We start from the raw sequence: 27210 nt of genomic DNA on the forward strand, positions 1-27210 counted from the left end.
AGTGGGTGGGCGAGCGAGCCCCTGTCATTGCCCCATCCAAACTGGCCGGGACTTTGCTCTCGTCTCCCCGGGCTCCTTCTCACGCTGCTGCTGTAACATGCCAACGTGGCTCCTCTTCTTTCCTTTCCGTTACTACGTGGCAGCGTTACTACGTGGCAGCTCACTGCGGCTCCGGTCGGCGCTGCGCTCCGGTGTTCCTGGGGTGCTACGTTTCCATACTGCATCGTGCCTTATGCTCCAACTCCCCCCGTGACACCAGGGGGGACTGGAGGACACGGGAGTTGCAAGTGCAAGGGACAATTCAAGCCGTGCAGGCTTCGCGTGCTCGAGGCCACTTCAGCAGCGACAGGACAGACCCCACGCAATTGACTTCACACGTATACTGTATACGCTGGGCTGTATTCACACACGTGGGTGTATATATATACACACACACACGTATACACTGGGCTGTATCCACACCACCTTTTCTATTGCCATAAACCCCACCATGCAGTATGGGACACGCACTGCGGGAAAATAAGGTCCTACACACCGTACAGTCACACCAGCACGCCCAGGAGCTACGGGATGCCAACAGGGGCTCCTCAAAACGCACCCACACCTCGTACCATGTCCAACATTAGAGTCCACGGTGCAACGACCCGTTCCTACTGCGGACCTTCGCCTTCCAAAGGCCCACGTGGTGCCTCTCCTATGTGCTTCCCGTCTTGACGGCTTCTGCCATGCGCTCTTTGGCCTTCAGCTTTCCCGAGCAGAAAGGCTTCTTGGCTCCAGGCTGCAGAAGAGAGAGACATTGAACACCACGTTCGCCCGTGAGAGCTCGGCATGGCCTTCAGACTGCCAGCGGGATGTGCGTGACCTTCCCTCCTCCCTCGCCCTACATGGCCCAAACCCATCGATACAGCTGCCTACGCACGCATCGCCTTCCAACTTTGGCAGCGGGGATGCTGCCGTGCAGCCGAGCCCGGCTGAGCAGCAGGGCCCCGGGACGCCCAGCCTCTTGGGATGGTCAGACCGACCGCAAAATCCCGGGTCCCTAACAGATGGAGCTGGCTGTTGCATGGAGTGCGGGAGTTGGGTATCGCACGGAGCTCCCAGCTCTTCGCCTGGTGTCTGCCCCACCGCTGCTGCAGAAGGGCACAGCCACCCGGCGGTACTCAACAGCCAGAAAACTGCGCTAGACCCACCACATGCTCCTAGCCGATCACAAAAGCTACGTAAGTGCGTTACACAGTGCTCTCAGCTTCTGCCGGGACTCCACGCTGGGTTCCTTTGCCTTTCTGGCTGCAGTAAGCACACCATGGAGGTGCCCCACGCAAGAGATGCATCCCTAGAGCCAACAACGCTCTTGCAACTTTCAGCCCGCTGATGCCCCGGGGGTCTCTCACCACAACCCCTGCTCTTCATTTACCAAACGCCTCCTGAGCGGTCATCTCAGAGAGAGCAAAATCACGGGCCTGCCCCTGCGAGGGGAGACGTTTTCTGCAGCAGCGGACAGCTCGCTTGCTTGTCCCTCCTCGCCTCGCCTCCATTGCGTGCAACCAAGTGACTGGAGGGCGTCATGCCTTCCCAACTCTGCCTTCTGGAGAACGGGCACAGCCTGGAGGCTCCTTCGCCTTGTCCTCTGCAAGGCTCTGCATAACACCAGGAGTCACCTTCCTTCTACTTGCAGGACTTGCCTCGGGCATCTTACCAACAGCTGAGCGTTCAGGCTGTGCCATGCATCCCTCGTGCCTTTCCTGCATCATCGGGGCAGACACAGCTTGAAGCACCTCGCTGAACTCAGAGGTGCCTGCTGACCACCGTGACCTGCCTTCGAACACTCGGACGCGGGGATATTTGGCTCCTGGGGCTCCCGGTGTCCTCGTGGGCCTTGCTCACCTGCTCCCCCGTTCTCACCTTGTGCAGTTTGGCCGCTCGCAGCAGCCTCTTCTCCTGGCTCAGCTGGTGCTGCGTCCTCTCCAGAGCCTCTTTCAGCAGAGCCTTCTCTTCTGCCTCCCTGTAGGCTTCATCTTCTAGCTTGGACATCTCCTCCTGGCACCTTCGCAGGGATTCTTGGTTCAGGCTGTGTGAAACAGGAGGTGTCTGTCACCCGCATCGACCCCTCGCCCCCCAGCTGGGCTCTGCCTGGGAGATACTGCTTTCGAGCCACATCATATCGCGCTTGCGTCCCTCCTAGGACCCCCCCACACCATGGGGTGACGCCAAAGGACATCAGAGCGGCTACCACCTTGCGAGGACCTGCGCATGTTTTAGCAAGTGTTTTCCCTGCTCCAATTCCTTACGCCACGGAAAAGCCCCTCTCCTCCTGCCTTTGCCGAGACCAAGATGCCGCCTCTTTGAGGCTTCCCCCACCTCACACCCACCCCACCCCACACGTGGCGATGGCTGCGATCCCTTCTGTTCAGCGTACGAGCCCGGAGAGGGACTCTGGGTGGCTGTGTCAGCACTGCTGGCTTAGAGATTGCTGTCAAGCCTCTTGCCTACTTTGAATGCGGCAGCTTATTTACACCAGCCCAGAAATATCTTTCTACACCGCTTTTTCTGGTGCTGCGGGCACAAAGACCTCTGCATTTGCGCAGCGAGCAGCAGCGGGGCTTGCACAAGCGCGCCCACGGAGTTCCTCCCTAACACATAACCTTGTGCGGCAGCTCGTGGAGCGGGAGCATCACCTTCGGTCTGGACAGCCCTTCCCATCGGCTCCCACGCCTGCCTCTGGTCCTGCTTAACTGCGTAGGGCCCTGCAAGGCATCATCGCAGAGAACTGAGAGGACATTTCCCTTTTTCTCCTAACACTTAATTTTTATGGCCACAACACGACCAGTCCAGTCCCAGGCGGACGCACAACCTGGCAAGGGGCTGCACCGCTCCTCCGGCCACCCCTGGCTAGGGAGTCTGCCAAGGTTTCTCTGACACTGCTTAACTGCGTAGGGCCCTGCAAGGCATCATCGCAGAGAACTGAGAGGACATTTCTCTTTTTCTCCTAACACTTAATTTTTATACTGTGGCCACAACACGACCAGTCCCAGGCGGACGCACAACCTGGCAAGGGGCTGCACCGCTCCTTTCCCCGAGTTCCCCATCACTTTGCATCCCAGGACTCGGTCTCACTCGGACCCGTGGCCAGTAACAGCCACCTTGCCTTTCGGTACCTGAGCTGCTCCACGCTGGCCTCGTAATCTTTCAGCATTTCTTCTTTTCTTTCCAGGCGACTCTTGAGGTTCCTGATCTTATTGTACAGCAGCTCCAGGTCCTTCCGTCTCTGCAGTCCCGCTTTTTCCCTCTCTTCCTGAGGAAGGTGCTTCAGAGACTGCATTCCTGACAGCTCCTTCATCTTCATCAGGCTTCCCAGAGCACCAATTACGTCAAGGTACTGTAGGAAGAACAGGGAATGCATTATTTACTAGGCCTGCCAATTCCTCTGCCACATAACATCACACCGCTCAGCCATCTGCTTTCGTTCTGCTCTAATGAGGAGATGAAAATGTCACAAGGAAACTGCTGCGTGCCTTCCCTTTTGTTTAATTTCCACGTGTGCTTTCCCTGGGCGAGCTTTTCTGAGTGCTCCTAAAAATACAGCCGGCTGTGGTTCACCCGTGCCTTTGGGCCGCACGCTTGGAGGCACTCGGAGAGGTGACACACCGCACCGGAGCACATCCCAGCTCCAGGCCAGCCCCGTGCACACCTGGCGTTCGAGTCCCAGCCGCACGACTCTTTGGGGTTGGATTTTTCCTTTTTCAAGATGACCCATTTTCCCTGCTGGACATTTTTCTGCCCTTTTCGGAGGGAAGAGACCCACTTTTACAACCCACCCAGTGCGCTACCAACGGACACCTCCCTCTGGCAGCCACCTCCATCACTCCGCAGCCTCTCTCGCATCAGTTAGCAGGTGTCTAAGCTGGTGAAGGTCTCTGTCCTCACCAACCCTACCTCTCCTTGAGGATCAGCCCTGACTGATCAGCCCAAGGGAACGCTCCCAAGGTGGGAGGGGAGGTGGGAAGGGGAGAAGGATGCGCCATTGCACGTTCTGGGGTCCCGAGGTGTCCTGGCAGATGCCTGGCGCGCCCTGGGTCCTGCAATAAGCAAGTTCATCCTCGACCACATTCCTGCGGAGCCCTGATGCCAATCACTTTCTTCTGCAATGCGTTTGAAAACGATCTATCCTCTATGAGCGCTCGGTACCATTTTAACAGGTCTATCGCTGACGTACCATCTTCTCGCCGAGGTCCATCGCATCAGCCATCTCCGAGCTCGCTGCCCCATCAGCGGCCCCATGCGAGCCCCCGTTAGGAACGTGGCCAGGAACCTGCACAGACAGGGAAAGAGCAACAGAGCCCACAGGTCTCCTGGCTTTGGGTTGAGCTGCCTCGAGCCTCCCTTCCGCTGCACGGGAAAACCACCCTGGCAACACCGCGGTCCAAAGCCTCCCACCCCGGTCAGCCTGCGGCATCCCTGAGCAGCGCTGCGCCGAGGGTGCCGGGCAATATACAGCTCCTTACAGAGCTGCGATACCCTCTGCAAGCAACGCCTTCCATTAGGCTGCATCTTGCACGCTGCCAGATTTTACACCTCCCTCTCTCTCCCCCCTGGCATTTCAGTTATTATACCCGAAAGCCTAATTCTCCCTATTCCAGGGAATACTTTTCCAAGGAAGCCACAAGCACCATGAACCACAAACTGCCTTCTTACCTTGCCGGCCTTCAGTTTTGTTCCCGACACGGGTGCAGGTTCCTTCTCAAGACCTGTTTTCTGGACTATTTTCTCTGGTAAGTCTTTCATCAGGACCACCAGCGGCTCCGAACCCTTGTTCACGACAGCTGGAGGCAAACAAACACCCACCGAGTCGTGCCACTCTCCGTACGACATGCTGTGGATTCATACCTCAGCCACTTTGAGGCTTGCCAGGTTTCCCCTTACGGAGACCGTGCACGGAGAGACACACAGGCTGTGGAGTAAAGCCTGCACCAGCCTTCCCTGCGGACATCGCTATCCGAGTGTTTGGGCATTGCTTTCTCTACGTAAGTAGGATGCAGACCTATTTTTCAGATGGCAATTCAGAGATTGCGCCGCAAACTGCTACTCCGCTTGTAGCTTCTAACAGAGATGGCACTGCTTTTCCATACTGCTCTCGATACAGGGATATACATGACAGAAAGGGACCGAAGAGAACGAGTTAGGGCAAACAGAAGATTCTCACAGCGTACAGTACTTGCAAGGCTTTGCAAGACCGCAACACCCAAGGCTCGGTTCCTTTAGGTGACAGCTGCTCTCTCTTGCCTTGAGGAGAGCAGCACCCGAGCGCGGGAGCGATCGTGCACAGAGCCGGGCGCCTGCTCGCTTCTGGCTCTGACTGCACAGCAGCTACCGCTGCAAAACCCTTTGCCAGCTGCCTCTCCTTGCTGACTCCTGCAAATGCCACCTCCTCACGCGTATACGCTTACCAACACTTGATGCCTGTGAACGACACCAAGTGCCTTTCTAAGGCCTGTAGCTGCACTGCGGGTTCTTCAGAGCTGTTTTCCTGTCACCTGCGCGGATTAACGTGCATGCACAGGAGAGCTGACTTTGCAAGGGAAAAGCCTGAGCCCGTCGCAAGTGAAGAGCCTACGCCCCTGGCACAGCCCATTGCGCCTTCCCTAGCATTACGTGCTCCACCGGCGCAGACCCCGGGGTCTGCCAAAGGCAAATGGATGCATCTTCCCTTTCTAGTGACAGCCACGCTTACCTGAGGACTGCCTCTTCTCCAGCATCTTTATTCTCTCCCGGAGCTCGGCCAAGCCTTCTTTTTGGCGCTGAATCGTTTCCTCGTGCCTGAGGCCTCGGCATTTTGCGCCGAGGTCGGCCAAGTCCAACGCCGGCTCCTGGAAGAAGCAGCCCAGCCGGTTCTCGCCCAGACTGCATCTGGCTCAACACGAGCTCAGCTTAAACCTGGCTTAAACGCAGCCTCGCTGAAAGATGCTGGTCACTTGGCATGCGCCAAGAGCAAAGCCCGTGGAGCGTCTCACCCTACGCCCTCTCTCTGTGGATTTGTGAGGTAGAAGAGCAGCGTCAGAGACCCCCTTTTCATGCTCCGCTGCACCAGCCGCACTCCGGTGAGGACATAAGCCCTGCAACGCTCCAGAGAGCTGGGAGAGGGACGGTGCGCCGCTCTGAACGGCCATGTCAGCATTTTTCTCTTGCACTTTGTGCTACCGCGGAGCATTTACTGTTTTCTATGCACAAATACTGACACACTTTGTGGCCTGCATTTATACACGTTCTCATGCATTATTCTCTTTTAAACTACACCCGTGCACACAGACACGTGCATTTCCCTATTCCAGCCCCATCCAGCTTCCTGCATTATGACGAACATCCAAAAATCTGGGACGGGGCAGGCCCATCATCACACCCTGCGCACAGCTAATGTTAGCTGCAAACTGCCCGCTCGGGTCTGGCAGCCGTCACCCCGCGGCGCTGCTCGGTGAGACGTGGTTTGCTCCTGAACCGCGGCTTTGGCTGGGCTGCACCTCCAGCGCTTTGCGCTTCCCTTCCCCATCGCTACGTGCAGAACAGGACGGGTGATACCTCCCGCTCGTCATCTGGCTGTGAGTCACCGCTTGGCCCCCACACATCCAGCCTTCCTCGCTGGCACGCTGTCTGCCACTGTTGCGGTACAGGATGTACGATTTCTACAGTCCCTCCATCTGCTGCTGCAACCACCTTTGAGTTCTTCCCATTTCTAGCACCGGGGGAATGAAAGAGGAATTCAGCACAGGAGGACAAGGAGCATTTATTCCTGTCCTGTGCAACAAGCTACCTCTACTCCTGCACGTTCAACCCTATAATTGCTTCTGTGTCGCCAATATAGCCAGCGTCTATGGCTGAGCAAGGTTGGGAAAAGGAGAGAACGCTTGCAGATCTTTCCCTACGCTGCTATCTCCTCTAATTGGCAATTATCGCAGCCATTAGCACACACAACACTTCACGGCTCCGAAGTGCTGTACAAACATCAGCTCATTAGCCAGCAGCAATGCCTGCACAGGAGCGCTGCCAGCACGGCTACCCCGGCTTGCAGGCAGCACAGGCAGCCCTTGGCTAGGGAAAGGGCGGCCGGCGATCCTGCACTTCTGCCTTCAGCCAGCTTTGAGCAGACCTGAGGCTTGGCCGGGCATGGACAGGTCTCACCACGATGCTGAGAAACACCGTGTGCGTGACCGATACTCTCAGCAAACCCAGACCTCGGCAGCCTCTGTGCGGACTTACCCTCTCGGAGGCTTCACCCGCCTGCACTGGCGTCCCAGGAGCATCCTCCGGCTTTTCCGCCGTTTCTCGGGAGGCATCCTTCAGCGCCTGACAGTCGGCTTGGGCTTGCCTGTGCCAAGAGACAAGACTGTTGTGGGACACCGTGATGGATGAAGGTTGCCCAAACAGCTTGCGGAGAGCAGCACCCTGAGCACCCACCGATGACTACCACAGTGTGGGTGGGAACATTCACTTAGTTACAAGTGACTTAGTTACACGTCCACTGGCATGAGCTCCACTAAACCCCCGTTTCGGTTCACATGGCACTTCCATAGAGACAACGTTGCCGAGCTCAATTCTGATGCTCTCAGACTTGCCTTCTGCTCCGGGGGAGATACCTAAATGCCATCAGTTGCTGGGAATCTACAGAGCAGCTTTTGCAGAGCCTCAGGTCACGGCGGCGCGTACCTTAACTCTTGAGCTGCTGCTTTCAGGGCTTGATCCTTCTTCTCCGCGAGGCTGGACATCTGGGATAGCTTCTCTCTGAGCAGGTTCAGTTCCCGCTCTTGGCATTTCACCCGGCGCAGGTTCCGCTCCAGTTCCACCTTCTGCTCCTCGCTCAGCTCCCCTAGGCACACACCAGCTTCATGGGTTTCTGGCTGTCTCATCACCCAGCCCTGGGGGATCCGCAGTTCTCAGTGAAACGACATCCACGGATGCGTCCCCTTTTCCCAGCGCACCCTCGCGGGGGCTGTCAGCAATAATGGAGCTTGGCCCCGCAGACCCTCGCCCTGCCCTCGATAGCAGCCCTCAGATCCTGGGCCGTGCCAACAGACCTTGCTTTACTAAATCACAGTGCAAGAGCAGTCTTTTTGTGTGGGCCTATGCCAGAGTAACCACCTGCTATGGCAATTTTCCTGCAGATTGGAGAAGAACGGGGTCGCCAGCATGGCCCGACTTGCAGACTTCTACCTTCTTACCTTCCTTGTAGGCACTGTCCCTACTTTTACATTGCACCATTACAGGCAGCGAGAGCAAGCCACACGCATCCCTTAGTTTCCAGGCTCAGGCTCATTTACACCCGCTCTGCTGGGTACTCCCATAAAGCCTCCCCAAAGCACAACCATGCCCACTGAGGAATCCCGGACAAGGCTCTCCCAGTCTACTGGCTTAGGCTACCTTAGACCCAAAGGGGCCCACCGGTGGGATTTTGAGAAAGATGGCCTCAGTTTTGTCCACCCGATGTCCATCTGGTTACCCTCCCTCACCATCACTGCTGTCGCTTAGCCAAGGACAGGGAGGAATTCACCTACCCAAAGGGAACGGACCGCCTGCTTTGCCCCGAGCATTGCTTTAGGATGGTGACATTTATTTCCCATTATCTGCGTGTGCCCACGAGTACCTACCCTTGTTACTGCTCGGAAGAGGGGTGGGAAGATGGAAACCACGCAGTACGCTTCACCCACCTCTCATGTCCGACATCCTGGCTCTGGTTTCCGCGAGCTCCTTGGTTAGTCTGGCGATGACGGCCTCCTTGGACAGGAGCACGCTCTGCGCCGCCGCCAGCTCCTCCCTGAATTTCCTGAGAAAGATAATTGCAAATCTCAGAGTGCATTTGAAAGACTCATTTCACAGAGCCTGCGCACGCCTTCCTGAGCTGCATCTCACGATCAATACACACACGTGACTTTTTTAACTGCCTTTCAGTCCCCTGGGTTCATGCCTGGGGCGCTGGGACTTGCCAGCTCGCTCTCTCTTACCTGGAGCCATCCGGACGGGACAGCAGATCACTCACACGCTGTTCGGCATCGCTTTGACACTACATGCACTTAAGACCATCTCAGCCTAGCAAAAGCCCCTCTGAACAAGACCACCATCAGCAAGTGCTGCTTACCTCAGACAACTGTGCGAGTCCGTGGCAGGAGAAACCTCCAGCCAAGCTCCCGATGTCGACTTGCGGGCATCACCCCGAAACCCTACAGGACACGGTAACAGAGGCCAATTACTTCTTTGTAACGCATACACGTTTGGCCTGCTTGCTTCTGCTACATATATCCTCTCCTTCACGACAGCTTTGAAGACTGAGGACCATCTTTTTTGGGAACCCGTGTCTCTTAGGGCCCAGTTCCAACAGTGTTTGGACAGTTCCTTACATCCTTCCTTGCTCAGGATCACTTATGCCTGGGTGCAGCCCGAAGTGCTCCAGTCTCGTCGCTTTAGAGGGCAAAGAGCCCTTCTCCAGTGGGAAAGCCCTGTCTACGACCGTGGCATGCTACCAGCAGTCCCCGAAGCCACAGAACAATATAGTGCAACTCCCTGTGAAATGGCTTCTTCAGGGACTCACGGAGCTCGTCCTGCGTGCAGGCAAACCTCAAACCAACACCTTGCTCAATGCTTCCCATAGCAGCAAATGCACTACTCCATCTCTCTCTAAATTTCACATTAACCGAGAAGGTTCCCAGTACGGACTCATCCCATGCAACCCTTAGCTACCTTCCATTTTTTCCACGAGCGCTGCATTTTCCTCCTCCAGTGTCTTCTGCTGCTGCTTGGCCTCCAGCAACCTGTCCTCTAAAGCCACAATTGTCAGAGAATGCTGCTTGCTTTGCTCTTTATATTCCACTATTTCTTCCTGCAGTTTCTGCCTCTGTAACTCATTCTCCTCCTGAACGGTCTTGAGCTGCTCGTCTCGCATGAGTACCTGCTGCTGTAACGCCATCTAGGAAACAAGACGCATGATCTCGGTTGGAAGCGTTGCGTGCGTTTTCCTTTGGGATCATGATCAGCATCATCTCTCCTGGCTAGCGGTCAGAAGGACAGAGGGAAGGGAAGGATTTCAGGGAGGGGGGAGGCTGCAGTGCCCTGCCCCCTCATCAGCAGGGACCGGGGAAGCCTTCTTCACCGAAACCGCATCTACGCCACATCCTCTGCACGCAAGGGTTGTTGGAACTACCTCTCGCGTCGCGGCTTCCTCCAGCTTGTGCACAGCTTCTCTCAGTTTGCAGTCTGTAACCTCCTGCTCCTCCGACTTCCTTGCTATTGCCTACACGAGGAAATTAGCAGTAATTAAGTTAACAAGCTTGCAAGAATCCACCTTTCTCTCTGGAGATATGCATCTATGTGTATTTGGGGGGGGGGAAAACCCACAGTCCACTGATGACCCCCTGACCAAATGGACCACCGTGCTACAGAGCACTTTCAAATTTATTTATTCCAAGTGTGAGCAGTTCTGCTTTACCTCCCGTGCGTGCCACTGACCTCAGTCACGCTTCTCAGGTGGCTCTCCAGGTCTCGGATCTTCTTTTCTTCTTCTTCCACGGATTGCTTGCACTTGTCCCTCTCCTTGGCGACAGCGCTCTCCAGAATCTGAGGATTGACAGCCCACAGTTTCAGTACAGAAAAAATCATACCATTAGGCAAAAGACCTCGACCCCAATGAGGAAAGCAACCAGGAGGGTCACTGCTCTGGAGCAGGGGCGTGTTGCGGGAGAACACTTTGGCAGGACACGAGGTGTCTCAATGAGGGAGGGGACGAGAGCGCCTGGGGAAAGGTACAGCAGAGGGACCAAGGAGGAGCCGCTTAACTGCTCCTCACCTGCCTCCTCAGAAAACGCGATGCCGGGAAACAACCATTCCCGAAGCGACAGACACAGCAGCACGCTAGAAACTGTCTTACAAGACCACTACGATATGCTGTCCCCATCACGACATGCAGCAAAACACCGATTCGCACCTTTACTAACACTATGTCCCACGCCATCGGCTCGATGACCTGGGCTTCCCCGGGACTGAGGGTGACCCAGCGAGAACCTGCCAGGCTGCTGCCCCCCCTGCTCCACAGGGGATATACTTTTCCAGCCAAAACAGACCTAAAAGGTGTTCAGCATGGGGAAGGGAGGGAGCAAAAGGCTTGCGAGGAACTCTGCGTGCGCTTGCATTCCATTCACTACAGACAACGTAATGCCTTGCTGAGCTCACGTATCTGGATGATGCTCCTTGCTTTCCGCTTTCTCCCAGGGACTGACCGGCAGCAGCGCATCCTGCCATTACCCAGATGCTTTCCAGTTCCACCATGGATACTTCGGGGAGTTAAAATCACCCGCTTCAACATCTGATATCCAGGCTCTTGGGACTGCACCTAGGCAGTTCGGGGCTAGAGACTTCTTCCTCTCACTAGGCGACACTATTACAGACACCTATTTTTCCTGCATAACAGTCATTTTCCTAAAAAACCACCATGCCACCGTACCTCTTTGTTCTCCTTGTCCTTTTCCAATATAATTTGCTTGATTTTTATCTGTAGGTCTTGCTCGTATTTTGCTTCCAGCTCCTTCACGTGCTCCTGCAGCAAAGCTGCCTGCGACTCCCGGGCCCTCTCTAATTGGGCCTACGGGGAAACAGCAGATACCGAGGTGTTAAAGGAAGCGTGTTAGCAGCAGGGCAAGAAATAAACATCCTGTGCACATTCACTAACAAACGATTCAAAAAACGGGATATACCCTCCATCCTTGCCGCATTAGGGATACAGACACCGACACGCTGACAGCGGGCTCCGTCTCCTCCATTCCCCTGCATTTACTGCAGACCCAGGGACCTCTGCTGCCGTACATTCCCAATTCGGGTACCACACCATCTCGCTTAGGACTACCGTCGTGTTTACCGACAGAAAGATCCCCAATCAACTCGGTTTACGTACATACACGTTTCTGTACCTGTAACATCCGATTCTTCTGTGCAGTTTCCTGACTGTTTTCCAACAATCTCCCGAGAGCAGCCAACAACCCTGCAAAAGCCAACGGAGTCTCGCTGTGCGGGGTGCTCACACAGCCCACGTATACCACCTGGAGCATCCTCGGAGGCCTGGGGACGCCGCTTGCCTCCTTGCAAAACTCGCTTTGGCCACCGCTGACCTTCAAGCCCTGGCCCTCACCCCCCTCGGCTGATGGTGGGGGTCCACATTCCTCCATAGGCAGCAGGGAGAAGAAGGGACCGCCACTAACTTCCCACACAGTCACCCCCCACACTCATTGGGATACCCAGAAAACACACTTGATGCGGGCTTCCCTCCCAGGCTGGGGCAGTGGATGCGCTGGCGTTGGCTATCGGGGAAGGAGAGACCCGGGGGCAACAGTTCCGCCTTGCACCCAGAGACCCTCACTAGCCTCTTGTCACGGGATTCAGGCTCAGAGATCCCCTCGGAAAGGCTCCTAGGGGCCAGCCGAGGGTTGCCCCCCCACACTTACTGGAACCACAGCACATTCCCACCCCTGGGAGATCGCTGCTGTTGCCGAGGCATCGCTGGAAGGGAGCGTGACTGTGCACACAGCCCAGATGCCTGTTCTCACCGGGAGACTACATTTTCCTTGTCGCACGCTGTCACCCATTTTGCTGCATCACCCCGTCTTCTCTAAGCCTGACACTTCTGCAAGAGCCAAGGATGGCTCGTTGCTGCACGATGCTCCTGGTGCTATAATTACCACTCTGCTAACCACAGCGGCCTCGCAGCTCCTCGCCGACACCGCTCCGCTCCACCCCGCTGCCGCCCAGCACACGGCACGTCCTGCACCCCTGTGCAATGCTCAGTGCTGCCGTGAGAGCGATGCTCCCCCTCCCACGCTGCCGTCAGAGCCATTACTCCTCTGCAGTGACACTCCACAACACATGATGCTTTGACACAGACCTACGCTTTGCTTTCCACGCATTCTTCACCTAAACTTGTTTTTGGCAAGCTACACACGGTGGCTGCTCTGCCGCTCCACAACAGGGGTTGCACAGGAAAGGAAAAACAAAGTAATTCGTCACCTCGAGACAAGGGGTTCAGATCTCGGCCAGCGATCGCGGCCAAGAAGTGTTTCTTATATGCCACCAAGGCAAACCCCACTTTGACTGAATAACGGCAATGTCAGCAGATCAGGCCCACCACACGCAGACATCGCATCCCACAGACAAACCCCCCCCAGAGTCCTACGCGTGGCACTGGCTACACGGGGTGACCGGTGCCGCAGAGGCAGGGAATAAGAGCATGCACGCTGCCTGAGCAGGTTTCTTAGTTGCCCAAACTGCCCGAGATTTGCATCTACGTGGGGGCCTGGCATCCCCAAGCGGTGACTCACGCTGGCCTTTCTCCTCTATGGCTGGCTAGCTAAGACATCCCACCTGGAGCAGGTTTGTTTCCCAGGGACACCCAGCAGGACACGGACCTTTGCCGGAGGCGCGCACGTCCATCCCCACGTTGGCCAGGAGCCGCTCCACACCCTCCAGCCAGGACAGGGGGACACGCGCCATTTCCACCACCGCCGCCCCGATGACCGAGACGGAGGGGTCCAGGGACACTGCCTCCAGCCTCCTCAGCTCCCCTCGCAGGTTGTCGCTGCTGCAGGAGCTCCTCAGGCAAGCCTGGAAAAAATACAACTGGTGACCAAGCTAGCCTCCACAGTTAGTGGGTTTCTGGGACTTGGCAAATAACACAACATCTCTGAAAAAGTCCTGGGTACAACCACGTGAACACTTTGGTACGACACGACACTTCCCGGGCCGATATCTTTGGTGGGAACAGCTCCTGGCAGGCCCAGGGGAGGACACACTTCTGTGACACCTCCTATTTCTTTCCAACCAACACTTTTCGGGGCTGCACTCACCTCTCACTCTGGATCTGGAGAGCTGCGCGCGCTGGCTAGCGCTCGTGCACAAGCGTATCTTTTCTCCGACCTATCCTCCGGCCAAAAAAATGCCCTGTGCCACTTATCTCCTGGCTGCCAGTTGGTCATCAGTATTTAAAGGACTGACCTGGAGCTCCTGCAGGGATTTCTTGAACACCTCAACGTTTGCAGACACCTCCTTTTCCTTCGAGAGCCTGGAGCTTAATTCCTCCTGCAGATGCTTCTCTCTCTCATGACTTTGTTGGTTCTCGTCAGAGATCTGCCTGACCTTCTCTATCACCTGGCAAAAGCAAACGAAGGAAGAGGAGAATAAGGCATTATATTAATACCCTTTTTCAGCTGAGGGACCGTAGATCATCTCAGCGAGCAATGATTGAGACTTGCTGCAGGCTGGTAGCCACGTCAGACTCCTGGGCTTCTCCCTGTTGCAGCCCACTGACTCCATCCAAGCTCTGGCGGACAAAAAGGATCGTGTCTCCTTCACATCACGGAACTGTGTCATTAACCTGCGATAGCTGTGGCACGACTTATAATCTGGAGAAGCTTGGACGCTACTGGCACTGCTGTGCACGGAGTAGGCACTGCAGCCGTTCTGTGGTGGCCGACTCGAGCCATGCCAGTCTCAGAGGCACCGAGCATCTCCGTGTGCTGGTATCCAAACTCACCTGCTGCTCCGTTACGGCTTTCCCTGCAACGCCTGCCGCTGCGGGAGAACAGACTCGCATCACTTGGGTTTTGAAGGACTCCAGCTACAGCAGAGATCGACACATGAAAACAAAAACCAGAGAGTCGATATCAGCTCTGCTGGTCTGTTCTACCCAACCCTGCACACATCAGTGCAAAGGGCGTCCTGGTGCCTGCCATCTCCGACACTGAGGCCCCGTGCACGCTCCTGCCCTCCCCTCAGGACATCGCTTTAGCTCACGCACCTTTTTCACCGTGCAACTTTGCAAGGGTTCCCTGACTCCCCCCCTTTGACCCCGACGGCTCCCCCACCGCCGGCAGCAAGGCACTGCGCTCAATCACATCCGTTACTTTGCCTATAAGGTGCCAGGTGTAATCATCGGTACCACGCACGCGGGAGGCTGTCGGCTCCCCGCCACCAAGGACAACATGACTCCTGAACATCTCCTGCTGCCCTGCTACTGCTGTGGCAGGATTACAATGACACAGGGCCAGTACAAATTGCAAAGGACAGACCAACCGAGCTAGGCAGCTTCTCCACCCCGCGCGCCAGCGGGGATTTCCGATGGCTGATTCCTATTTCCTCCTGTGAAACAGTTGGGGCAGGCTGGGGACAGCTGGGGATGCCACCCGCAGCCTCTCTGCAGGAGATGACAACCGTTTCCACTGAGGTTAGCGCTTCACGCTTCTGTATCGCAGCTGGTGCTGGCTCCTCCTGGGGCTTCGACACATGGCTGTCCCTGTGCTAACCTACGTGGCAGCACGCAGACCCAAAAAATCTCCATCTGTCCTTGAAAGCTTGAGCTTGCCCTTTGGCTCCACGCTGCACAAAACCTGGGGTTGTTTCCCAAACATGTAATCAAACAGCTCATAGCTTTTTCTGCCTCTCATTGACTGAGTTTGCTAACAAATTCACGCTAGCAAAAAATTCACGCTAGCAAAACTCTGTGTTGCAGTTTAAGGGGGGGGAGCACGACCTTCTTGTGTGAAGCACAGCTTTATCCTGCTGATCTGGCACGATGTTATTCTGCAAAGAGCTGTCTCTGCCCGGAGCAGCATTACCTAGGCACGGAGGAGGGTTTGCATGGGTCCGGGACAGCATGACTAAAATTACAGAGCATAGCGCGTTTCTGTATCCTATTAAACTCGCTGCATCTCCTGCGATGCCTACACAAATCCTGTGGATAAGCCTATTATACTGCACCCGACGACAAGTTAAGCCCCGTGCCAGGGTTTGGTGCTCAGGCCTCCCCATTTCCTTTCCTGCACTCAAGCACGATGTCCTTCCCGGTGGGAAAACCGGTACTTGTGCTGCCTTCAGCCCAGACTGCAGGATGCTCCCATCCCTGCCTCCTCCCTACCTGCTCCTTGGCCCGCCCCACGTCGGCTGTCAGCAGGCGCTCCCTGCGCCCCATCTCCTGCAGCTGCAGAGCTTGCCTGGCACAGGCTTCTTTCAGCTCCTCCTCAGCCTGCAACGACGAGAGCATTTGCATATCAAAAGCAATACCAGAAAATCACGCCGTCAGCACTTTTACCCCAACTATCCACTATTCACATCAGATGACTCCAAATATAGCTTTGAAATAGCAGGAGACAAGGAGCAATCCTTTTGCAGGGGAGGGGGGTTGCAGCATCGGACACTTAATGCTGCTTTTTGCCTGGGTTTGGTGCCTGGGCCGTCACCCATCCTTGACTTTCTAACACACCGCTCGCGTAGGGCAGTCTCTGCTGCACAAGTTACCTTCTTCCCTCGGGGTCCGTGGAATAGCTCAGCACATTTTGACCCTCTGCCTGCACAGCCTGCGTGCTTGGGGCTCGCTGGCCCTCGTCCCACGCGTCTGCCACCCGTGCCAGGTGGCCGAGGTCCCTCCCTGCCCTCCGCCGCATACCCCACAGCCGGATGGTTACCTTGGCTTTCTCGGCCAGCTGGTTTTGGATGCTCTCCTGCTCGGCGCAATACTTCTGGATTTCCCCCTGCAGCCCCTCCAGGTCGCGTTCCAGCTCCCCGATGCGCTGCAAGAGTCCCGGAACAGCAACAGGGTCTCACCAGAGGGGCTGGACGTTGCCCTCTCTGGAGGATTTTAACTGATAACCAATATATTTTCCCCATTTCCTTTACCCTGGAATTTTCTTCTAAGCTATATTTACTGCAGTTAGATTGGCTTTCAAGTGGAATGTCAATCTTATTATTGACACCATTCTCCTGCATCGTAATGCGGTGTTACAATTTTTACAGGCATTTACGTTCTCCGGTTCATTTTGCATGTTAGGGGCCTTCTATTACAGGAGCCGGATTCAAAACAACTCCCTTAAAATGCCCAGTTAATTATTCTCTCAGTGATGCATTCCTGCAGTCGCTGCTCTCCCGTGTGCTCCATCACCCCAAGTGACTTGTGACTCACATTTCGGCACGCAATTACTTCTCGCTCTCCAAGTTCATGCTTCATTTCTTCTTTAATTCTAGAGCACTGGAATGAATGGCAACCAAGGGGAAGAAAAAAAAAAAAAATCATCAGGGCAGGCAGATACCGTCACTTCTGCAGCAAACGTCAACACATAGTTCAGCGCTACAGCCCAGCTAAGAGTTCAGATACCTAACGGGTGGTGGAGTGCCCATGATGGGGCCATCAAGGCACTGAGAACACAAGAGTATCCGCACCTGGAAATGCCCGTATTAAAGCATTGCCTGGCTGAGAGAAGGACAAACATCTGCAGGGAGTACCCGACAGACAGAAATTCCTCTGGCCTTAGAAATAGTATAACAGGGATGGGGAGAAAGGACCAAAGGAAACAAATGCTTCTTAAAAACATCCACGGTAACCTGAGCGGGATGGTAACAGCCATTTCCAGGCTAATCATCACTGTATCAAACTGTGCCTTTCAGTTCTGCATTTCAGGGTGTCGGTGTTTCAGAGACCGACCCCGTTCTGCCTGCCCCGAGCGCCCGGGTGCCTCTCCCATGAGCCCACGTGCACCAGCTCCGGCCTCCCTCCGGACCTTCCCGCATCCACAGAGCGGGGAAAACCACAGAGGGATGCTCTGGGACGTGCTCTCTGCCTCGACACGAACGCTGTGGGCCACCAAGTGCCACCAGGCACCCAGCAGGATGCTCCCCGGGACGCCTGGGCCCCCTCCCGCACACAGCGGCTCGAGTGCTCATACATATCCCCTTTCCACCCGTTAAAGGGTTGATCCACATCGTTCATCTCCGGAGAGCTGCTCGGGGAGGATGCTCAGCCAGGTAAAGGCTGGCAGGTGCGGTGACCTCTGCCTGCACGCCAGGGGCCCCCCCGTATCTTTTCCATTACTTAAAATTCACGGTGAATCACTGAAATCTCCTGGAAGAGTGCCCTAGTCAGCCAGCCGAAGCGCAGCGCCTGCTCTGTGCTTATTATGCAGACGACGCAGCTCTGCCAGTTGAGGAGGGAGCTGCAAATACAGAGGAACAACCTGCTGCACAGGCCGCTCCCTTTAAGGGAAGAACCAGGCTGGGCTGCAGGGAGCCACATGAAGACGGAGTTTCCATGGCTCCTCGGGAGGGTCTTGGCACGAGTGCTTTTTGCCTACAAACAGCTACTGTGCTCACAGAAATCCAGGGCACACGCTACCTGAATGCGGAACAAGGAGGGCGATTCAGCTGGGGAAGGCGACACCGCTCCGTGGGCATTGCACGGCACCTAGACAAAACCGCAGCCCCATCGCTGCTACGGCCCAGTGGTACAGCTCTGCGACTTCTATCTGGGTGCAGCCAGGACCCTCGGGTTACAACTGCCCCGATAAACAGCCACACAAATAGCTGCTACGCTCCTTAACAGAGAGAAGCGTGGCCCTTCTCATCCTAGTTTCCCACATTAATCCATACGTGAGACTGTAAGTTACTGAGCCCATCGTTAGGGACGTTCACCTTGGCAGACACGACTGCTAGCTGATTGTCCTTTTCTCTGCTTTCCTTCTTTATTTTTTCAACATCTTGCTTGAGTTGCTGCATTTTCTGCTCCTTGCCGGCAATCTCCCTTTGCAGGCTGGTCACTAGACCTGAGAAAAACAACTCCGGTGAGAGGCTACCCAAGCGCATCCCTGCAAAAGCCCTCTCTCTAGCCGCTGAGTGGCCAATCCTCCCTCTTTGACAACTGTCAGACTTGAAAGGCGGATTTGGCTTTTGGCACGCCGTGCTGGACATCGCTCCGTGACAACGCCACTAAGAAGTTCCTCGGGGCCTCGCAGCACATGCTCCCCGGAGGATGAGCAGCTCTTACGAATCCGTTTTTGCTGCGTTACTGTGTCAGATCCACAGCTCTGATGCCTCCTCTCTGCTAAGCACCGATACTGCTCCCCTACCTCGGGCAATGAAATCAAGCAGAACAGTTTTGTTAATCTGAACGCGTTATGAAAGCCAATATTTTGTGTACGCATTACATTCCTTGTGCCTGATAAAGGCAGAGGTAAAGGCCATGGGAAAAGGCTTGTGGGCCGAGGTGGCCTTCGCAGCCAGGTGCAGCCCCGCAGCAGCTCGGGTGGGCAGATCTCCCCCACGGGGTGCACGGCAGCCCATTAAACGGCACCACTTTCGAGCAGCTCGGAACCTTTCCTGCAATCAGTGCTTGAGCCTTTTTTTTCCCCTAACAAAGCTCTCAGTCCCATCACTCCCTGCCTTCAATCCCCACGCTGTCCCTCACTCCGGGGCACTCGACATGTCAGACACTGCCTGCAACTCCCGCAGAGCTTCAGGACGCAGAATCAGAGGTAGGATGACTTCCACGAGCCGCTACAATTCATTTGTTGCCCGGACAGTTTTGCCAATGCTCACTCAGTATCAAGAGCCGGTCCCAAACGGCTTCGTGCCCCAACACGGAGCTCCAGGGATACAATACCTGCAGCCAAAGCATGGTCCCTCTTCAACTTCTTGCTTTCTTTTCGCAGCCTTCCAATCTCCAGGTCTCTTTCGTAGAGGGAATGGCTGAAAACCTGGCTCGAGCCTTTCTGTAGGTTGCTGATCTGCAAAACACAGATTCACCCGCGTTCCTCGCCGGATCACTTATTAACTTTATTACAGCCCCCTTCGGAGGGGGAAATCTAGCGCTTCCAGGTCACACTCTTGATGGGGTTACTCTTTAACATCTTCGACTAACTCTCAGCAGCCATTGCTTCGGATAGGATGACCTTAAGTTCATTTTGGCCGTTCACACTCGAATCCTAATATAAAAGGCACGGAGAAGCACTGTCTCCCGCTGCCCGCCATGCTGGGAATCCATGGCTGGGGCTGGGTGACCCTGCTAACGCGGTCACAGGCAGAAACGCCGGCAGATTTATCGCCTTCTCAGGGCATATATATTTATTACCACAAACGCAGAGCTGGAGCTGCTAATAACTCGTGTTCGCATTTCTGCTGCAGAGACAGTTTTTACGGTCCCTACTGGAAATGGGGAGCGGGGAATAGCCTGTGCTATAACCACTTCAGCTAACATCGCCCCGCAGACAACGCGCAGACAGCACAAACGCGCTTCCCACCGCTCAAATGACTGGTTTCACAAAGCAATTACTGGAGGGCATAGAAGAGTGAACCCACAGGTGGAAGAGGCTTTTGTCAGAGAAAGGAAAGCCACCGGGAAGACAGGCACAGCACATCGTCTCATCTCGGCGCAGTAACAGCAGCGATGCTGACAGCACCCCAATCGCCTGTTCTCCAACAGGAGCCTGCCTCTCTCAAACTGCTCTTCACGACAGACAGTCAGGACAAGCAGAAAGCATTTCAAAGCCTCCTTCAGACCCAGTATGATATGGGAGGGCAGGATGCAGCCGGGATGGGCTGGCGAAGGTGCCCGGCCTCTGACCTGCGTGTCTCGCTTTGGACCGACACCTCAGATTGACCCTTTTCCCACGCCGGAGGATACTCAGGAGGACACTCAGGAGGACTCCGTCACTGTCTCTCCAGGACATTTTCTGACGTCTCATAAAACGTAGGGGCGTGCTATTAACATACCTCTGGACATGACAACTATAAGCCCTCTCTCCTCTACCCAGCTGCCTATTTTCACCAGGACGCCAAGGGACTGCGCTGCCTTTGGGAGGGGTATTCCCCCTGCAAACGCAACTGCCCGGTCCCTTCCTGGGGCGAGGGGGAAGCAAGGGGTCTGGCTGCCTGGCCCGAGGTCGTCATGCGTGCCTTTCCCCCACCAAAGGCTGCTTAGGCTTCTGTTTCCCTCCCCACCGCAGCATTACAGATCCTACCACATACATGGGATATTTCTTTACCAGCTTCTTTAAGGGAAACTTGCACAGAAAGCAAGCAAATGTGCAAAACAAAACAACTGGAAGAAAAAAAAAACACCCTCCCTCATTTCCCTTGGTTTCAGACATGCAACCTGCTTCTCCTAAAAACTGGGTGTTAAACTAAAAGTACATCTGTATCAGAGAGGTATCTTCCCTGCTCGGTGCCTATTGAAGCATTCAGTACCTGTTCCCTCAAGGCTTTGATCTCCTCCGTTTTGGCTCCCAGCTCTCGGTCGAACGTGAGCAGCTTCTGGGTCAGCTCTACCTCGTTCCTCGCCGCCGCCTGAGCCAGGGTCTTTGCCATCGCTGCAATCTCATCCTGCAGATCTCTTATCACTGCATCTTTCTGCTTTGATTCTGTTTCCAAACCAGAAAGGCGACCGATTTCCTTCTCCAGTCGAGGCAGCTTTTCACCCTGCGGGCAGATTACGGGTGCTGTCTGTCACACTCTGGCTACGGAGACACCGGGGGGTACCGATTCATGGCCACCGACTGCTGGGATGTGCTCACCCTGGCTTCTCATGTCCCACCCTGCCCATGTCCTCCGTCCACCCAGCAGTCCCCATCCATGGGGGCAATCCCCATCCATGGGGGCAGTCCCCTTTGGTGAGAGTCCCTGCACCTTGCTGGGACTCGCGGTCGGACATGCAACCCTTTGGCAGGGTTTGCCTGCTCTGCCAAGGACCAGGACAGGGATGGCGTCCCTCACACCTTCCCCAGCATCACCTTCTCCTGCGGGAAGGAATCCGCGTCATGAGTCCCCAGGGAAGGGGCTCCCCCCACACCGCTCGCACCATCGCCCGAGACGCTGGTCGAGACTGGAAGAAAGCAAACACCACAGCAGCAAACGTCAGCACGAGAACTGGTTGCAGGCAGCAGTAACGCTTCTTGCAGCATCCCTCTCACTTGTCTCAAAACTATTCTAAGGCAGCAGCTACTTTAACAGTCCATGAACCGGGTTCCCAACCGAAAGAGAAACCATTTGGCACTGAAAAGACACCAGTGCAAACAGTCTGCACAACGGAGAGGAATAATACACCTCTGGGAACCAAAAAGGCCTCAAGGGCAGCAGAGACACAGCAGACAAAGGCTCCTTTAATTTTTCAGCGTTGCCCAGCCCCACAGAAAGAGGCTATGCTTTTATGGCTTCCCGCGTGTGAATAGCTATGCTCACTGCAGTTAGCGCATGTGGATCCTTTTGGCTCTATTTCCCCAGAATCAAATGAGTACGTGCTAACTTGGAGCGCGTGCGTCCCTCCCTTTACCTTCACTGCAATTTCAAATTCTGCCCGTGCACGCGTCTTTCAGCGATGCTGCTGGGGCTTGGTACTGCTGCCTCTGCTCTGGAGCACCAGCTGTACTTTGGCACTTCACTATTGACTTTGTATTGCTTATGACTGCTCAAACAACCCAACCTCAAACCAGAAAAACAACCGGATTGTGTAACAGGCCATAACAAGCTACATTCATGGCAAAAGTCTCGTTCTCCGGCTGTACGATTGCCCCAAAGCCTTGCCTCTGCTCCACCGCTATTGCATACTTTATTTTCAGAAGCATATCAGCTGTGAGCCTAGTTTAAAGTTCCTGCACTCAAGGCGGCCAGTAACTGCACCTCAAAGGAGGAAAAAAACATCACTTCAAACAGGAGACAGGAATAGGTGCATGAGTCACCGCTGCAGATGAAGTTAGTCATTGCCCTTCCCGATCACACACAAGGAAAAAAGGAAGAGGAAATGTCACTCTCGGCCACGAGGGCAACGGCATTCCCCTTTGAATGTCACAGCCCATTTCTTAACTGACCTAAACGCCACCGAGAACCACCCACGGTCTGCGATTAGCTCCACTGGACAAGGACTCGCGCCCAATTGCTGCCGACACTCGTCACTTCTCAAAACTGCCTCTGCTTGGATCAACTCCACTCAACGCTAAGTTGCTCAGAGACAACAGCAGGCTACGAACCACCACGTTTGGCATCGGGGAGTACCTGGCCTCACTGCGGAGGTCCTGCTGAAAGCGTCCGGCAGGACGGCGGTGGCCATGCTCCTAGCCCAGGCACTCACGGGTCGCTTCCGCAGCGGCGGATGGGGCACGTGGCCGGCTGCTCCAGGAGCCCAGCTGTCGGGAGATCCGGGGGGATGCTGCCACTGCAGCAAGGGGAGGTGGGGAGGAGATGCAGGAGCCGAAGGTTTGGGCTCTGCGACCAACTGGAGCTGCCCGGTCCACGCTGTGCGACGTTTCACGGGGGGATAGGACATCTGCGGTGGAAAAAGACCACAATATCAGCAAGATTCTAGGAGGGTTTTTAGCCCCTGATGTGCGCGCATTCTGTCATACAAAACCCAGGCACAGATCTGAGCGGAAGCAGAATTTTAGTCCTTTCCCATTTCCATTGCCCAAGTATCAGATTTAAATCAGGAATCCCAAATATTTTGCTGAAATCGAAAGAAATTATTGGGGTTTGCTGCTTTTTGAGCTCTTCCCTCTCTCTCTAGATTTGATTACCCTAATTCTGCATGTCGTTTGCAAAATCTGGAAGCCCTCGTTTCACGCCTCTCCTGGCTCACACACAAGTGGTCCTACCCTGTCATTTCTCCCACTCACCGTGCTGAACCGGAGCCTCTCATGGCACTCCTGGCTTGCCATCAGACCTTACGCTGGGCCTGTCAGACATGCAATTAGGACGCTATCTGCTATTCTCCTTATGAGCAGAGCTTTCCAGCACGGTAGAGACAAACCACCATTAAGGTCTCGTACGTCGGCGTACACGTAGCCCTCAATTACAAGGGCTGAACTAAACGGAACTAAACATCCGCCAGCGTGGCCTGGGACCTGGCCTGGATGCGGACCTCCAACACCCGGCTGTTGTCCTGGCATCTTTCCTCAACGGAGCCAAAACCCCCAGCGCACGCTCCCCACTAGTCCAGCACCTTGCCTTCTCCCAGAGCCCATCTAAGCCCTGTCGCTTTTGCTAATGATGCTACCCTGGGCGTTTGCTCGCGGCTGGATTCCACCGTAGCATTACGCTGTCCCTTTCTGGGCACTTGTCCTGCGCTCTGAGGCACTGCAGGGATGTGACTCGTAGCTGGGTGTTGCTCCTTCTTTACAACGTGTTCCTCTGATACCACGGAAAATGAGAGGGATCTCCCTGTATTAGACACCATAAACACTTCACAGGGTGCAACGCAGAGGTGATTTACCCTCTGCAGTCAGCAGGGTCAGGCTTCAAAGCCGTTCCACCAAAGGAGGACCCACAGAGCCCAGAGCAATGAAGAGGCACCCACAGGGCTTCCTCTGCGTCACGGTGCAAAACTGCTTTCTGGGTGCATCCCGCACATATAATTTTGGAAATTAAAATGCTGACGGTTCCAGCGACAACAAATTTACCTAACCAGCACTGGCACCCCAGCTGCTCCGGCTTCATCACGCATCTGGGAATTTTTTTGAATTTCTCTTGGCCAAGGCTTTCTGGACAACTTTGGATTCAGCAGGTCAGCTTGCCACACCAGGAATCTTGCCGAGACCTCCAAACCCAGTATCTGGGTTCACAAACTGGCTGACTCCAATCAAGTTTTATTCATACACGGGCACTGCTAAGAGACCAGGCTCTGCGACTCCCACTACCACGCACGCTACACACGCAGTTTTTTGGTACTCTGTCTCAGTATCTATTTTCTTGTATTCCTAAGGAGCCAAAATAATAAAAATAATACTGGAACTTATCAATCCTTAACTGTACGATAACCCAAAAGCTCAATGACCTCCACAGACGTCCCTAAACCGTTCTTTTCCCGGAGGCAGGAGACTGCCACTACGTTCGACCACATTCTTTCCAAGTTTACAATTGCTTTGGATTTCTCTTGCGCTCCAAGGGCAGCTGCGATGCCCTGGCCGCGCTGTGCAGAACAACACGGTATCTCCAGCTACGCACGCTGCTGCCAAGCAAAGCACCGGTCAGGGCCGCACCTTTTAGTTCGCTCTAGGTTTGATCCAACAGCAAACTTCTCTGTTAGTAAGTAGCTTTTGAGGAAACGTAAAATGCAAATAGAGGAAAAGGACATTTTCCACACCTACCTTGCTCATGTGCAACTTGCTGTTGGGAAACCTGTCCCGTGCTTTTCCTTTTCCCTACCGAACTGCCCGAGTTTCTTCAGCAGAGGGAGCTCAAGCTTTTAATTTCCCCATCCCCCCCACACCTTTCCCGAGGATCACCCAGACGAGCCTGGGAGCCTGCTCCTGCTCCCGGGGCCTTCCCTGGGCAGCAGCACCCCACCTTTCCCCGGGCAGCAGTGCCCACCCTTCTTCTTTGGGCAGCCCCATCCACCCTTCTTCCTTGGGCAGCAGTGCCCACCCTTCCCTGGGCAGCCCTGTCCACCCTTCCCTGGCAGCCCTGTCCACCCTTCCCTGGGCAGCCCCGTCCACCCTTCCCGGGCAGCCCTGTCCACCCTTCTTCCTTGGGCAGCAGTGCCCACCCTTCCCTGGCAGCCCTGTCCACCCTTCCCTGGGCCGCCCCGTCCACCCTTCCCTGGGCCGCCCCGTCCACCCTTCCCTGGGCCGCCCCGTCCACCCTTCTTCTTTGGGCAGCCCCGTCCACCCTTCTTCCTTGGGCAGCCCTGTCCACCCTTCCCTGGGCAGCAGTGCCCACCCTTCTTCTTTGGGCAGCCCCATCCACCCTTCTTCCTTGGGCAGCCACGTCCACCCTTCCCCCTGGCAGCCATCGACCCTTCTTCCTTGGGCAGCCCCATCCACCCTTCTTCTTCGGGCAGCCCCATCCACCCTTCCCTGGGCAGCAGTGCCCACCCTTCTTCTTTGGGCAGCCCCATCCACCCTTCTTCCTTGGGCGGCAGCGCCCACCCTTACCTGGCAGCCCCGTCCACCCTTCCCTGGCAGCCCCATCCACCCTTCTTCCTTGGGCAGCAGCGCCCACCCTTACCTGGGCAGCAGCGCCCACCACCAGCTGGAAGGATGCTCCCCCTGAGCCGAAGCGCAGAATATCCCCTGGACTCACTTTCACGGCCGCGTTTTGGACCTGGCAGCCGTTGACGAAAGTGCCGTGGGGGGAGTTGAAGTCCTGAAGGACGAAGCTGTTGTCTGAGGCGGCGAATTCGAGGGCTGCGTGATGATCTGCTACACCTGCGGACTGGCACGGGCAATCAACAGGCAACACGGGGAAACCTGCCAGCAAGCAGCTCAGGTTTTGTTAGTGATTTGCCAAGCTCCCCTCTGCTTGCTGTACATCCCTGCGTAAACAAGCTGGTAGCCCCTACGCTTGGCACGGAGGACTCCAGCGCATCCTCCTCCCTGCATCCAAACCGCCGTCCGTTTTACGCCCAGCGCACGCGTCTGCCCAGGGGCTGGGCGGCTTCCTCGCCCCTACCTGCAGGACGATGTCGGACCCTTCGTGCCTGCCTATTGTCGTCGTGTGCGGTTTCAGCTGAAAACATCCCTCCGAACTCTTTAGAAAGGCTTGCATCATCCAGCTCCTTCACCTGCAAGGCTCGCGTAAAAAAACCCAACTATTCATTTAATAATCCCCCATCCCCCCCACACACACACAACTGAGCCAAGAAAGTCTTGACCAACTCGTGCGCTAGAAATTGCACAAAATCAACCCAAACGTGGCTCTGCCCCGGCCGGCAGCGCGGCCGCAGCCTCACAAGTAGCCTTGGAAACCCTGGCCACGCCGGAGCCCGCTGCCGCCCTCCTGGGTGTGTTTTTCTCTTTGTTTTGCCCTTTTTTTTTTTTCTTCCCCCCCCTTCTCCTTTTCCCAAGCAACTGGCCCGGAAGCACAACACAGCTCCGCGCCGGCCGCAGCTCTCCTTGCCAGCGGGTGACACACAGAGGAACATTTCCCCACGTATCAAAAAAAACCTCACGTCACGGGGCGGGGGGGCCGTGCAAGCTGCCGGTGAACATTTTTCCCCCTTTATTACTTTTTTTTTATTTAATACCGTGCATGCACGCCCAAACAGGTCTCGCAACCTCAGGCAAGTGGATAAACGTTGCCGCCTGGTGATGGGGACGCTGTCACCCATCGGCACGTTTCTCCTTCAACGTGCCTTCGTCTCAGGCTGCCACGCGCCCTTTTTCAGCAGAAAAAGGGAAAATAACACACCCGCCACCAACACCCCGCCGGGCAGCCTCCGGTCTGGCCTCGCCGGTGACACTTGAGCCTCTTTTCCCCCCATCCAAGCACCCGACCCCGACCTCCCGCCCCGCTGCCATCCAAACCCGTCTCCCCTTCGCCGCTGGCAAACGGCACCCCAGATGACAACCCCTAATTAGTGCGGGTTCCCGCCACTGCGCTCTGCTAATTCCCATGCCTTTCCCTGCGTTGCCTTCCGAATTTTGTTAGCGCGTCTTTCAAGCACGG

At 55.5% G+C, this 27210-nt stretch overlaps 1 protein-coding gene across 1 annotated transcript; it reads right to left on the bottom strand.

Moving 5' to 3' along the window:
• Nucleotides 1-694: 694 nt before the first annotated feature.
• Nucleotides 695-26310, bottom strand: FHAD1 (forkhead associated phosphopeptide binding domain 1). The gene is made up of 28 exons (XM_019474717.1): nt 26215-26310; nt 25771-25977; nt 22825-23095; nt 21552-21658; nt 21025-21255; nt 19442-19565; nt 18475-18605; nt 16973-17038; nt 16479-16583; nt 15932-16039; nt 14552-14635; nt 14014-14166; nt 13428-13623; nt 11940-12010; nt 11477-11614; nt 10486-10593; nt 10181-10270; nt 9721-9946; nt 9122-9203; nt 8694-8800; nt 7696-7855; nt 7249-7357; nt 5729-5864; nt 4693-4820; nt 4214-4309; nt 3156-3376; nt 1903-2068; nt 695-778 (listed from the first exon to the last, which is right to left on the bottom strand). The coding sequence occupies exons 1-28, from the start codon at nt 26308-26310 to the stop codon at nt 695-697; spliced, it is 3801 nt and encodes a 1266-aa protein (XP_019330262.1).
• Between the last annotated feature and the right edge of the window lie 900 nt (nt 26311-27210).

This window comes from Aptenodytes forsteri, unplaced genomic scaffold (assembly GCF_000699145.1).
Source record: "Aptenodytes forsteri isolate BGI_AS27 unplaced genomic scaffold, ASM69914v1 Scaffold61, whole genome shotgun sequence".
Classification (NCBI taxonomy): Eukaryota; Metazoa; Chordata; class Aves; order Sphenisciformes; family Spheniscidae; genus Aptenodytes; species Aptenodytes forsteri.